Source organism: Procambarus clarkii, chromosome 39 (assembly GCF_040958095.1).
Source record: "Procambarus clarkii isolate CNS0578487 chromosome 39, FALCON_Pclarkii_2.0, whole genome shotgun sequence".
NCBI lineage: Eukaryota > Metazoa > Arthropoda > Malacostraca > Decapoda > Cambaridae > Procambarus > Procambarus clarkii.
Genome location: NC_091188.1, coordinates 40,466,137 through 40,480,031, shown reverse-complemented (window position 1 = coordinate 40,480,031; position 13,895 = coordinate 40,466,137). Strand labels below are relative to the sequence as shown.

The 13,895-nt window shown below is 50.5% G+C and overlaps 1 protein-coding gene across 1 annotated transcript in view; it reads right to left on the bottom strand.

The window, feature by feature from the left end:
- The window catches only part of LOC138372700 (golgin subfamily A member 6-like protein 24), a 2,904-nt gene extending 370 nt beyond the window's left edge, over positions 1 to 2,534 (bottom strand). Inside the window, exons 1-6 of the mRNA XM_069338209.1 lie at positions 1,770 to 2,534; positions 1,350 to 1,727; positions 1,098 to 1,265; positions 783 to 887; positions 531 to 719; positions 1 to 446 (exon numbers count right to left, since the gene is read on the bottom strand). The exon at positions 1 to 446 is cut by the window's left edge and continues 370 nt beyond it. Coding sequence (XP_069194310.1) covers positions 1 to 446; positions 531 to 719; positions 783 to 887; positions 1,098 to 1,265; positions 1,350 to 1,727; positions 1,770 to 2,534 — 2,051 coding nt within the window. The remainder of the gene's footprint in view (positions 447 to 530; positions 720 to 782; positions 888 to 1,097; positions 1,266 to 1,349; positions 1,728 to 1,769) is intronic.
- Between the last annotated feature and the right edge of the window lie 11,361 nt (positions 2,535 to 13,895).

Below are 13,895 nucleotides of genomic sequence, written 5' to 3'. Positions count from 1 at the left end.
TTAGCCTGTTCCTTGGTGCCATTAGCCTGTTCCTTGGTGCCATTAGCCTGTTCCTTGGTGCCATTAGCCTGTTCCTTGGTGCCATTAGCCTGTTCCTTGGTGCCATTAACCTGTTCCTTGGTGCCATTAGCCTGTTCATTGGTGCCATTAGCCTGTTCCTTGGTGCCATTAACCTGTTCCTTGGTGCCATTAACCTGTTCCTTGGTGCCATTAACCTGTTCCTTGGTGCCATTAGCCTGTTCCTTGGTGCCATTAACCTGTTCCTTGGTGCCATTAGCCTGTTCCTTGGTGCCATTAGCCTGTTCCTTGGTGCCATTAACCTGTTCCTTGGTGCCATTAGCCTGTTCCTTGGTGCCATTAACTTGTTCCTTGGTGCCATTAACTTGTTCCTTGGTGCCATTAACCTGTTCCTTGGTGCCATTAGCCTGTTCCTTGGTGCCATTAGCCTGTTCCTTGGTGCCATTAACCTGTTACTTGGTGCCATTAGCCTGTTCCTTGGTGCCATTAGCCTGTTACTTGGTGCCATTAGCCTGTTCCTTGGTGCCATTAACTTGTTCCTTGGTGCCATTAACTTGTTCCTTGGTGCCATTAACCTGTTCCTTGGTGCCATTAGCCTGTTCCTTGGTGCCATTAGCCTGTTCCTTGATGCCATTAGCCTGTTCCTTGGTGCCATTAACCTGTTCCTTGGTGCCATTAACCTGTTCCTTGGTGCCATTAGCCTGTTCCTTGGTGCCATTAACCTGTTACTTGGTGCCATTAGCCTGTTCCTTGGTGCCATTAACCTGTTCCTTGGTGCCATTAGCCTGTTCCTTGGTGCCATTAACTTGTTCCTTGGTGCCATTAACCTGTTCCTTGGTGCCATTAACCTGTTCCTTGGTGCCATTAGCCTGTTCCTTGGTGCCATTAACCTGTTACTTGGTGCCATTAGCCTGTTCCTTGGTGCCATTAACCTGTTCCTTGGTGCCATTAACCTGTTCCTTGGTGCCATTAACCTGTTCCTTGGTGCCATTAACCTGTTCCTTGGTGCCATTAGCCTGTTCCTTGGTGCCATTAACCTGTTACTTGGTGCCATTAGCCTGTTCCTTGGTGCCATTAACCTGTTCCTTGGTGCCATTAGCCTGTTCCTTGGTGCCATTAACTTGTTCCTTGGTGCCATTAACTTGTTCCTTGGTGCCATTAACCTGTTCCTTGGTGCCATTAGCCTGTTCCTTGGTGCCATTAGCCTGTTCCTTGGTGCCATTAACCTGTTCCTTGGTGCCATTAGCCTGTTCCTTGGTGCCATTAACCTGTTACTTGGTGCCATTAGCCTGTTCCTTGGTGCCATTAGCCTGTTACTTGGTGCCATTAGCCTGTTCCTTGGTGCCATTAACTTGTTCCTTGGTGCCATTAACTTGTTCCTTGGTGCCATTAACCTGTTCCTTGGTGCCTTTAGCCTGTTCCTTGGTGCCATTAGCCTGTTCCTTGATGCCATTAGCCTGTTCCTTGGTGCCATTAACCTGTTCCTTGGTGCCATTAGCCTGTTCCTTGGTGCCATTAGCCTGTTCCTTGGTGCCATTAACCTGTTCCTTGGTGCCATTAACCTGTTCCTTGGTGCCATTAGCCTGTTCCTTGGTGCCATTAACCTGTTCCTTGGTGCCATTAACCTGTTCCTTGGTGCCATTAACCTGTTCCTTGGTGCCATTAACCTGTTCCTTGGTGCCATTAACCTTTTCCTTGGTGCCATTAACCTGTTCCTTGGTGCCATTAACTTGTTACTTGGTGCCATTAACCTGTTCCTTGGTGCCATTAGCCTGTTCCTTGGTGCCATTAGCCTGTTCCTTGCTGCCATTAACCTGTTCCTTGGTGCCATTAACCTGTTCCTTGGTGCCATTAACCTGTTCCTTGGTGCCATTAGCCTGTTCCTTGGTGCCATTAACCTGTTCCTTGGTGCCATTAGCCTGTTCCTTGGTGCCATTAACTTGTTCCTTGGTGCCATTAACCTGTTCCTTGGTGCCATTAGCCTGTTCCTTGGTGCCATTAACCTGTTCCTTGGTGCCATTAACTTGTTCCTTGGTGCCATTAGCCTGTTCCTTGGTGCCATTAACCTGTTCCTTGGTGCCATTAACCTGTTCCTTGGTGCCATTAGCCTGTTCCTTGGTGCCATTAGCCTGTTCCTTGGTGCCATTAACCTGTTCCTTGGTGCCATTAACCTGTTCCTTGGTGCCATTAGCCTGTTCCTTGGTGCCATTAGCCTGTTCCTTGGTGCCATTAGCCTGTTCCTTGGTGCCATTAACCTGTTCCTTGGTGCCATTAACCTGTTCCTTGGTGCCATTAGCCTGTTCCTTGGTGCCATTAACCTGTTCCTTGGTGCCATTAGCCTGTTCCTTGATGCCATTAACCTGTTCCTTGGTGCCATTAACTTGTTCCTTGGTGCCATTAACCTGTTCCTTGGTGCCATTAGCCTGTTCCTTGGTGCCATTAGCCTGTTCCTTGGTGCCATTAGACTGTTCCTTGATGCCATTAACCACTTCCTTGGTGCCATTACCTTGCGTCATAACATGAGGGTGTAGCCCTCCAATTCACCGCCCCTTGCAATAGGTCCCCCTTGAGCGTGGGGGGGGGGGTCATGGAAGCAATACTAACACGTGTCAGAGAGAAGGGTTTAACAAGCTTAACCCAATTGTTGTTAAACCCAATTACTTGCCCTCAAACATTGTTTTAATTAAGCCTCATTGTCTGCGCCCTAAACGCTTGAGCGATCAAACTATGTTGGCTGTCCTGAAGCACCATAATTGTTATGTCATGTTAGACTTTATTAAACACAAACTAGATTTAAACCTTATTACCTCTTACCAAACAACATGATCAATAATATATTATTATCCACGAACAAACTTCATAAAACTCCAGTCTTATTATCGCTATCAAACGTTATCATAATTATATCCAATTAGCCGTTCTTGCGTGATAATTATATTGTCCGAAAACTTGTTTAAAACACAATTACCTTTAATTTTTGCACCCAGCAAGCAGAGCTGAGGTAATTAAGGTCAACTACCTGAGTGGTACGCAGGTGTGGAATGAGTCCAGCTGAGTAACGTTTGTTTACACACCTGCGGCCAGTTCTGGACATAATTCAGTCTTGGACACAAGTCAGAGTAAGCCTTACTGGCTAGGATGGAATGGCCGAGCCGGCTGGGCCGACCCGTAGATCTTCGGGGGATAAAACACCCGACCAACAGTACTGGAACACCCGACCAACAGTACTGGAACACCCGACCAACAGTACAGGAACACCCGACCAACAGTACTGGAACACCCGATCAACAGCACTGGAACACCCGACCAACAGCACTGGAACACCCGACCAACAGTACTGGAACACCCGACCAACAGTACTGGAACACCCGACCAACGAGGCTGGAACACCCGACCAACAGTTCTGGAACACCCGACCAACAGTACTGGAACACCCGACCAACAGCACTGGAACACCCGACCAACAGCACTGGAACACCCGACCAACAGTACTGGAACACCCGACCAACGAGGCTGGAACACCCGACCAACAGTACTGGAACACCCGACCAACAGTACTGGAACACCCGACCAACAGTACTGGAACACCCGACCAACAGTACTGGAACACCCGACCAACAGTACTGGAACACCTGACCAACAGTACTGGAACACCCGACCAACGAGGCTGGAACACCTGACCAACAGTACTGGAACACCCGACCAACGGTACTGGAACACCCGACCAACAGTACTGGAACACCCGACCAACGGTACTGGAACACCCGACCAACAGTACTGGAACACCCGACCAACGGTACTGGAACACCCGACCAACAGTACTGGAACACCCGACCATCGGTACTGGAACACCCGACCAACAGTACTGGAACTCCCGACCAACAGTACTGGAACACCCGACCAACGGTACTGGAACACCCGACCAACAGTACTGGAACACCTGACCAACAGTACTGGAACACCCGACCAACGGTACTGGAACACCCGACCAACAGTACTGGAACACCTGACCAACAGTACTGGAACACCCGACCAACGAGGCTGGAACACCTGACCAACAGAACTGGAATACCCGACCAACGGTACTGGAACACCCGACCAACAGTACTGGAACACCCGACCAACGGTACTGGAACACCCGACCAACAGCACTGGAACACCCGACCAACAGCACTGGAACACCCGACCAACAGTACTGGAACACCCGACCAACGAGGCTGGAACACCCGACCAACAGTTCTGGAACACCCGACCAACAATACTGGAACACCCGACCAACAGTACTGGAACACCCGACCAACAGTACTGGAACACCCGACCAACAGTACTGGAACACCCGACCAACAGTACTGGAACACCCGACAATGAGCCAGAAACCCTACAGAACAAAGACACACAGCAATAGTTGTGTTTGGTACTGTAAGCAACCCAAGAGTTGAAGGAGCAACACTTGAGCAATTAACAACCTCACAGCACTTAAGGAACGCCCTTAACGAGCAGTTGACAGCCAATCACAGCCACTCCATCATATCATCACAGCCAGTCACTGCTAAAATATTCACAAACTTCATAACACATTTAATGTGGAAAGTCGACCCAAAAAACTATTTTTGAAGCTCCATAAATCAAGAGTTCTGCTCCCTCGCAGCGACGGGAATATTGGACAAAGTTCTCATCAAGATGTATAGAGTATTATCATAGTCTGTCTGTCTGTTGACAGTTCTGTCTCTTGGCGCCCTCCAGCTGTCTAGACGGAGCTCCAGACCTGCACTAGACGGAGCCCCAGACCTGCACTAGACGGAGCTCCAGACCTGTACAAGATGGAGCTCCAGACCTGCACTAGATGGAGCCCCAGACCTACACTAGACGGAGCCCCAGACCTGCACTAGACGGAGCCCCAGACCTGCACAAGATGGAGCTCCAGACCTGTACAAGATGGAGCCCCAGACCTGAACAAGATGGAGCCCCAGACCTGCACTAGATGGAGCCCCAGACCTGCACTAGATGAAGCTCCAGACCTGCACTAGATGGAGCCCAAGACCTGCACAAGATGGAGCTCCAGACCTGTACAAGATGGAGCCCCAGACCTGAACAAGATGGAGCCCCAGACCTGCACTAGATGGAACCCCAGACCTACACTAGATGAAGCTCCAGACCTGCTCTAGATGGAGCTCCAGACCTGCACTAGACGAAGCCCCAGATCTGCACTAGATAGAGCTCCAGACCTGCACTAGACGGAGCCCCAGACCTGCACTAGATGGAGCTCCAGACCTGCACTAGACGGAGCTCCAGACCTGTACAAGATGGAGCTCCAGACCTGTACAAGATGGAGCCCCAGACCTGCACTAGATGGAGCTCCAGACCTGTACAAGATGGAGCCCCAGACCTGCACTAGATGGAGCTCCAGACCTGCACTAGATGGAGCTCCAGACCTGCACTAGACGGAGCTCCAGACCTGTACAAGATGGAGCTCCAGACCTGTACAAGATGGAGCTCCAGACCTGTACAAGATGGAGCCCCAGACCTGCACTAGATGGAGCTCCAGACCTGGACTAGATGGAGCTCCAGACCTGCACTAGAGGGAGCTCCAGATCTGCACTAGATGGAGCTCCAGACCTGTACAAGATGGAGCTCCAGACCTGTACAAGATGGAGCTCCAGACCTGTACAAGATGGAGCCCCAGACCTGCACTAGATGGAGCCCCAGACCTGCACTAGATGGAGCTCCAGACCTGTACAAGATGGAGCCCCAGACCTGCACTAAACGGAGCTCCAGACCTGCACTAGACGGAGCCCCAGACCTGCAAAAGATGGAGCTCCAGACCTGCACTAGATGGAGCTCCAGACCTGCTCTAGATGGAGCTCCAGACCTGCACTAGATGGAGCTCCAGACCTGCACTAGACGGAGCTCCAGACCTGCACTAGACGGAGCCCTAGACCTGCTCTATATGGAGCTCCAGACCTGTACAAGATGGAGCTCCAGACCTGCACAAGATGGAGCTCCAGATCTGCTCTAGATGGAGCTCCAGACCTGTACAAGATGGAGCTCCAGACCTGTACAAGATGGAGCCCCAGACCTGCACAAGATGGAGCTCCAGACCTGCACTAGACGGAGCTCCAGACCTGCACTAGACGGAGCTCCAGACCTGCACTAGACGGAGCCCCAGACATGCACTAGATGGAGCTCCAGACCTGCACTGGACGGAGCTCCAGACCTGCACTAGATGGAGCTCCAGACCTGTACAAGATGGAGCCCCAGACCTGCACTAGATGGAGCCCCAGACCTGCACTAGATGGAGCTCCAGACCTGCACTAGACGGAGCCCCAGACCTTCACTAGATGGAGCCCCAGACCTGCACTAGATGGAGCCCCAGACCTATACAAGATGGAGCCCCAGACCTGCAGTAGATGGAGCCCCAGACCTGCACTAGATGGAGCCCCAGACCTGTACTAGATGGAGCTCCAGACCTGTACAAGATGGAGCCCCAGACCTGCACTAGATGGAGCTCCAGACCTGCACTAGACGGAGCCCCAGACCTGCACTAGGCGGAGCTCCAGACCTGCACTAGATGGAGCTCCAGACCGGCACTAGACGGAGCTCCAGACCTGCACTAGATGGAGCCTCAGACCTGCACAAGATGGAGCTCCAGACCTGCACTAGACGGAGCTCCAGACCTGCACTAGATGGAGCCCCAGACCTGCACAAGATGGAGCCCCAGACCTGCACAAGATGGAGCTCCAGACCTGTACAAGATGGAGCCCCAGACATGTACAAGATGGAGCTCCAGACCTGTACAAGATGGAGCTCCAGGCCTGTACAAGATGGAGCTCCAGACCTGTACAAGATGGAGCCCCAGACCTGTACAAGATGGAGCTCCAGACCTGTACAAGATGGAGCCCCAGACCTGCACTAGACGGAGCCCCAGACCTGCACTAGATGGAGCCCCAGACCTGCACTAGATGGAGCTCCAGACCTGCACTAGATGGAGCCCCAGACCTGCACTAGATGGAGCCCCAGACCTGCACTAGATGGAGCTCCAGACCTGCACTAGACAGAGCCCCAGACCTGCACTAGATGGAGCTCCAGACCTGCACTAGACAGAGCCCCAGACCTGCATTAGACGGAGCCCCAGACCTGCACTAGATGGAGCCCCAGACCTGCACTAGACAGAGCCCCAGACCTGCATTAGACGGAGCTCCAGACCTGCACTAGATGGAGCTCCAGACCTGCACTAGACGGAGCTCCAGACCTGCACTAGTTGGAGCTCCAGACCTGCACTAGACAGAGCCCCAGACCTGCATTAGACGGAGCCCCAGACCTGCACTAGATGGAGCCCCAGACCTGCACTAGATTGAGCCCCAGACCTGCACTAGATGGAGCTCCAGACCTGCACTAGACGGACCCCCAGACCTGCACTAGATGAAGCTCCAGACCTGCACTAGACGAAGCCCCAGACCTGCACTAGATGAAGCTCCAGACCTGCACTAGACGAAGCCCCAGACCTGCACTAGATGGAGCCCCAGACCTGCACTAGACGAAGCCCCAGACCTGCACTAGACGAAGCCCCAGACCTGCACTAGATGGAGCCCCAGACCTGCACTAGACGAAGCCCCAGACCTGCACTAGATGGAGCCCTAGACCTGCACTAGATGAAGCTCCAGACCTGCACTAGACGAAGCCCCAGACCTGCACTAGACGAAGCCCCAGACCTGCACTAGATGGAGCCCCAGACCTGCACTAGATGAAGCTCCAGACCTGCACTAGACGAAGCCCCAGACCTGCACTAGACGAAGCCCCAGACCTGCACTAGATGGAGCCCTAGACCTGCACTAGATGAAGCTCCAGACCTGCACTAGACGAAGCCCCAGACCTGCACTAGACGAAGCCCCAGACCTGCACTAGATGGAGCCCCAGACCTGCACTAGATGGAGCCCCAGACCTGCACTAGATGGAGCCCCAGACACCAAGCAACCTCCTGCCTCCCTCACTGGTATAATATCTCCCACGCCAATATCTATATCTATATATCTATATCTATATAATATCGCCAACTCCATCACCAATTCCCCAACAGAAACTACAACTTATGAACACAGATACAATGTCAACTTTGCATAAAGTCCTTCTGCATCAAAGTTCTCAACATTACAAACTTTAACGAAATAGTTGATAAATTCATTTCAAATTTGTATAATAATTTAGCACAGCGACTTGCCACAACGTGTATAGTGATTATAATAGTGATTATAATAGTGATTATAATAGTGATTATAATAGTGATTATAAAGTTATTATAATAGTGATTATAATAGTGATTTTAAAGTGATTATAATAGTGATTATAATAGTGATTATAATAGTGATTATAATAGTGATTATAAAGTAATTATACAAAATAATGTAAAGTTTGATATTCATCTTTAAAATAATTTTCTGAGCATGTTTATCATAGAGATTTGTTCGGTATATCGCGGCGTGTTCCCCGGGTACAGAGTTATGAAACGGTTGTGTGGTGATATGTGTTATGTGTTATGTGTTATGTAGGTGGTGGTGATGCGTGTATATCCCTGCACACACACACACACACACACACACACACACACACACACACACACACACACACACACACACACACACACACACACACACACACACACTCACACAACGAGTCTGTGTGAGGGGTGAGGTCTCAGATTGGCGAGACGTCACAAGTGGAGTCCCGCAGGGGTCAGTCCTTGGACCTATACTGTTTCTGGTATATGTAAATGATCTCCCAGAGAGTATAGATTCGTTCCTCTCAATGTTTGCCGATGATGCAAAAATTATGAGGAGGATTGAAACAGAAGATGATAGTAGGAGGCTACAAGATGACCTGGATAGACTGAGTGAATGGTCCAACAAATGGCTGTTGAAGTTCAACCCGAGTAAATGCAAAGTAATGAAACTATGCAGTGGAAACAGGAGGCCAGGCACAGGATACAGAATAGGAGATGAAGTACTTAATGAAACAGACAGAGAGAAAGATCTAGGAGTTGATATCACACCAAACCTGTCTCCTGAAGCCCACATAAAGAGAATAACGTCTGCGGCATATGCGAGGCTGGCTAACATCAGAACGGCGTTCAGGAACCTGTGTAAGGAATCATTCAGAATCTTGTACACCACATATGTAAGACCAATCCTGGAGTATGCGGCCCCAGCATGGAGCCCGTACCTTGTCAAGCACAAGACGAAGCTGGAAAAAGTCCAAAGGTATGCTACTAGACTAGTCCCAGAACTAAGAGGCATGAGTTATGAGGAAAGGCTGCGGGAAATGCACCTTACGACACTGGAAGACAGAAGAGTAAGGGGGGACATGATCACAACCTACAAAATCCTCAGGGGAATCGACCGGGTAAACAAGGATGAACTATTCAACACTGGTGGGACGCGAACAAGGGGACACAGGTGGAAGCTGAGTACCCAAATGAGCCACAGAGACGTTAGAAAGAACTTTTTCAGTGTCAGAGTAGGTAGTAAATGGAATGCATTAGGAAGTGATGTGGTGGAGGCTGACTCCATACACAGTTTCAAATGTAGATATGATAGAGCCCAATAGGCTCAGGAATCTGTACACCAGTTGATTGACGGTTGAGCGGCGGGACCAAAGAGCCAGAGCTCAACCCCCGCAAACACAACTAGGTGAGTACCTTCACGGTGACTGTGACTGTCTCAACACCATCACTCCATCACAGACCAGTCACAAGTAACTGCTCTGGCACGCACCTGGCTCCTCGTTCATCCTATCCCCTACGTTATAGTTAGCATTAAACTTTACTGTATTCGAAATGGATACATAATAATTACATAATTTTTTTCCTACCACAGACGTGGCCGGACATTTACAATGCTAACCAGCATATATACATTTTCTTCTGTCCTCCATGGACAGCGTGAGAGAGCTGTTAAACATATAGTTCGGTGGTTTACTGAACACTCAACCACAGAAGGTGATTGTAGTGCTTTTAAACTGCTAATCTAACCTACAAACATAAATAAAAATGAGTGTCTAGGATACAGGCTTCAGATTAGGTGATTAACTTGTGATTAACCTTGGTATGATTTCAGGGCTCAACGTCCCCGCGGCCCGGTCGTCGACCAGGCCTCCATAACGGCTATTCACTTACAGTTTCCTTAGGAATAGCAACACAGTTTCTAATGAACCCTTAGTCAGTTATAATAAACAAATGAGAGAGAGAAGGAGGGACAAAAAGAGAGTGAGAAGCAAGCAAGAAGGTTGACAGTGGTTCCAATAGACCAGCAGCAAGTGACCGGCTGGGGCCCAGGAGCTAACAAGAACAGAGGAAGAGGAGCTCCTCCTGCTCCTCGGCAGCTGCCACCTACAAGACGGCATAGTTAAGTACCTCCATTACACCGTCTCACTTCTCGGGAAAACGCATGCACATCACAGGGGATCAAGGGAGGTAGTAGGTAGGGGGCCCTCAGCTCCCTGACCCCTCCGTCAGCAGCAGGGGAGGGGGGTCCGTCAGCAGCAGGGGAGGGGGGTCCGTCAGCAGCAGGGGAGGGGGTCCGTCAGCAGCAGGGGAGGGGGTCCGTCAGCAGCAGGGGAGGGGTCCGTCAGCAGCAGGGGAGGGGCCCCTCAGCAGCAGGGGAGGGGTCCCTCAGCAGCAGGGAGGGGCCCCTCAGCAGCAGGGGAGGGGCCCCTCAGCAGCAGGGGAGGGGTCCGTCAGCAGCAGGGGAGGGGTCCGTCAGCAGCAGGGGAGGGGTCCGTCAGCAGCAGGGGAGGGGCCCCTCAGCAGCAGGGGAGGGGGTCCGTCAGCAGCAGGGGAGGGGTCCGTCAGCAGCAGGGGAGGGGTCCGTCAGCAGCAGGGGAGGGGGTCCGTCAGCAGCAGGGGAGGGGCCCCTCAGCAGCAGGGGAGGGGCCCCTCAGCAGCAGGGGAGGGGCCCCTCAGCAGCAGGGGAGGGGTCCCTCAGCAGCAGGGGAGGGGCCCCTCAGCAGCAGGGGAGGGGTCCCTCAGCAGCAGGGGAGGGGCCCCTCAGCAGCAGGGGAGGGGCCCCTCAGCAGCAGGGGAGGGGCCCCTCAGCAGCAGGGGAGGGGCCCCTCAGCAGCAGGGGAGGGGCCCCTCAGCAGCAGGGGAGGGGCCCCTCAGCAGCAGGGGAGGGGCCCAGCTGTTGCTTAAGGCAGTCCGGTCTTGATCCTGGAAGCGGCTTTTAGAGTATTTTATCCCTTACTCGAAACCTTCCTTCTTTTCTCTGACTTTCTTCAGTAGTGATGGAGAGTGAGGTGGTGAGTGTATGATGATAGTGAGGTGGTGAGTGTATGATGATAGTGAGGTGGTGAGTGTATGATGATAGTGAGGTGGTGAGTGTATGATGATAGTGAGGTGGTGAGTGTATGATGATAGTGAGGTGGTGAGTGTATGATGATAGTGAGGTGGTGAGTGTATGATGATAGTGAGGTGGTGAGTGTATGATGATAGTGAGGTGGTGAGTGTATGATGATAGTGAGAGTTTTGTGTGTGTACTCACCTAGTTGTGCTTGCGGGGGTCGAGCTCTGGCTCTTTGGTCCCGCCTCTCAACCGTCAATCAACTGGTGTACAGGTTCCTGAGCCTATTGGGTTCTATCATATCTACACTTGAAACTGTGTATGGAGTCAGCCTCCACCACATCACTTCCTAATGCATTCCATTTGTCAACCACTCTGACACTAAAAAGTTCTTTCTAATATCTCTGTGGCTCATTTGGGCACTCAGTTTCCACCTGTGTCCCCTTGTGCGTGTGCCCCTTGTGTTAAATAGCCTGTCTTTATCTACCCTATCAATTCCCTTCAGAATCTTAAATGTGGTGATCATGTCCCCCCTAACTCTTCTGTCTTCCAGCGAAGTGAGGTTCAATTCCCGTAGTCTCTCCTCGTAGGTCATACCTCTCAGCTCGGGTACTAGTCTGGTGGCAAACCTTTGAACCTTTTCCAGTTTAGTCTTATCCTTGACTAGATATGGACTCCATGCTGGAGCTGCATACTCCAGGATTGGCCTGACATATGTGGTATACAAAGTTCTGAATGATTCTTTACACAAGTTTCTGAATGCCGTTCGTATGTTAGCCAGCCTGGCATATGCCGCTGATGTTATCCTCTTGCTATGGGCTGCAGGAGACAGGTCTGGCGTGATATCAACCCCCAAGTCTTTTTCTTTCTCTGACTCCTGAAGAATTTCCTCTCCCAGATGATACCTTGTGTTGGCCTCCTGCTCCCTACACCTATCTTCATTACATTACATTTGGTTGGGTTAAACTCTAACAACCATTTGTTCGACCATTCCTTCCACTTGTCTAGGTCTTCTTGAAGCCTCAAACAGTCCTCTTCTGTCTTAATCCTTCTCATAATTTTGGTATCGTCCGCAAACATTGAGAGATATGAATCTATACACTCCGGGAGATCATTTACATATATCAGAAACAAGATAGGACCGAGTACAGAGCCCTGTGGGACTCCACTGGTGACTTCACGCCAATCGGAGTTCTCACCCCTCACTGTAACTCTCTGCTTCCTATTGCTTAGGTACTCCCTTATCCACTGGAGCACCTTACCAGCTACACCTGCCTGTCTCTCCAGCTTATGTACCAGCCTCTTATGCGGTACTGTGTCAAAGGCTTTCCGACAATCCAAGAAAATCCAGTCCGCCCAGCCCTCTCTTTCTTGCTTAATCTTTGTCACCTGATCGTAGAATTCTATCAAGCCTGTAAGGCAAGATTTACCCTCCCTGAACCCATGTTGGCGATTTGTCACGAAGTCCCTTCTCTCCAGATGTGTTACTAGGTGTTTTCTCACGATCTTCTCCATCACCTTGCATGGTATACAAGTCAAGGAAACTGGCCTCTAGTTCAGTGCCTCTTGTCTGTCGCCCTTTTTGTATATTGGGACCACATTCGCCGTCTTCCATATTTCTGGCAGGTCTCCTGTCTCCAGTGACCTACTATACACTATGGAGAGTGGCAAGCAAAGTGCCTCTGCACACTCTTTCAGTACCCATGGTGAGATCCCGTCTGGACCAACAGCCTTTCTAACATCCAGATCCAGCAGGTGTGTCTTAATAATAATATTTAATTGACCTCCTCTCTCGTAATTTCGAACCCTTCCAAGGCCGCTTGGTTTACTTCCCTTTCTCCTAGCACAGTGACCTCACCTTGTTCTGTTGTGAAGACCTCCTGGAACCTCTTGTTGAGTTCTTCACACACCTCTTTGTCATTCTCTGTATACCTGTCCTCGCCTGTTCTAAGTTTCACTACCTGTTTTTTCACTGTTGTTTTCCTTCTGATGTGACTGTGGAGTAGCTTTGGTTCGGTCTTGGCTTTGTTTGCTATATCAATTTCATAATTTTTTTCTCTGCTTCTCTTCTCACCCTGACATACTCATTCCTGGTTCTCTGGTATCTCTCTCTGCTTTCTGGTGTTCTGTTATTCCGGAAGTTCCTCCACGCCCTTTTATTCAGTTTCTGTGCTTCCATACATGCCCTATTATACCATGGATAATTCTTTTGCTTCTCGGATTTTTCCTTTTGGGCCGAGATGTATCTGCTTACAGCCTCCTGACACTTTTGGGTGACATAGTCCATCATATCTTGTACAGACATAGCTCTGAGGTCTGTGTCCCAAGGTATTTCCCTTAGGAAGCTTCTCATCTCCTCATAATTTCCCTTTCGGTATGCCAGCTTTTTGTTTCCTAGTTTGTTTTGGGGGATATAATTCCTAACTCTACCAGGTACTCAAAGTTCAATACACTGTGATCACTCATTCCCAAGGGCGCTTCCATCTTAACTTCCCTTATATCACACTCATTTATGGTAAATATCAGATCAAGCAAGGCTGGTTCATCATC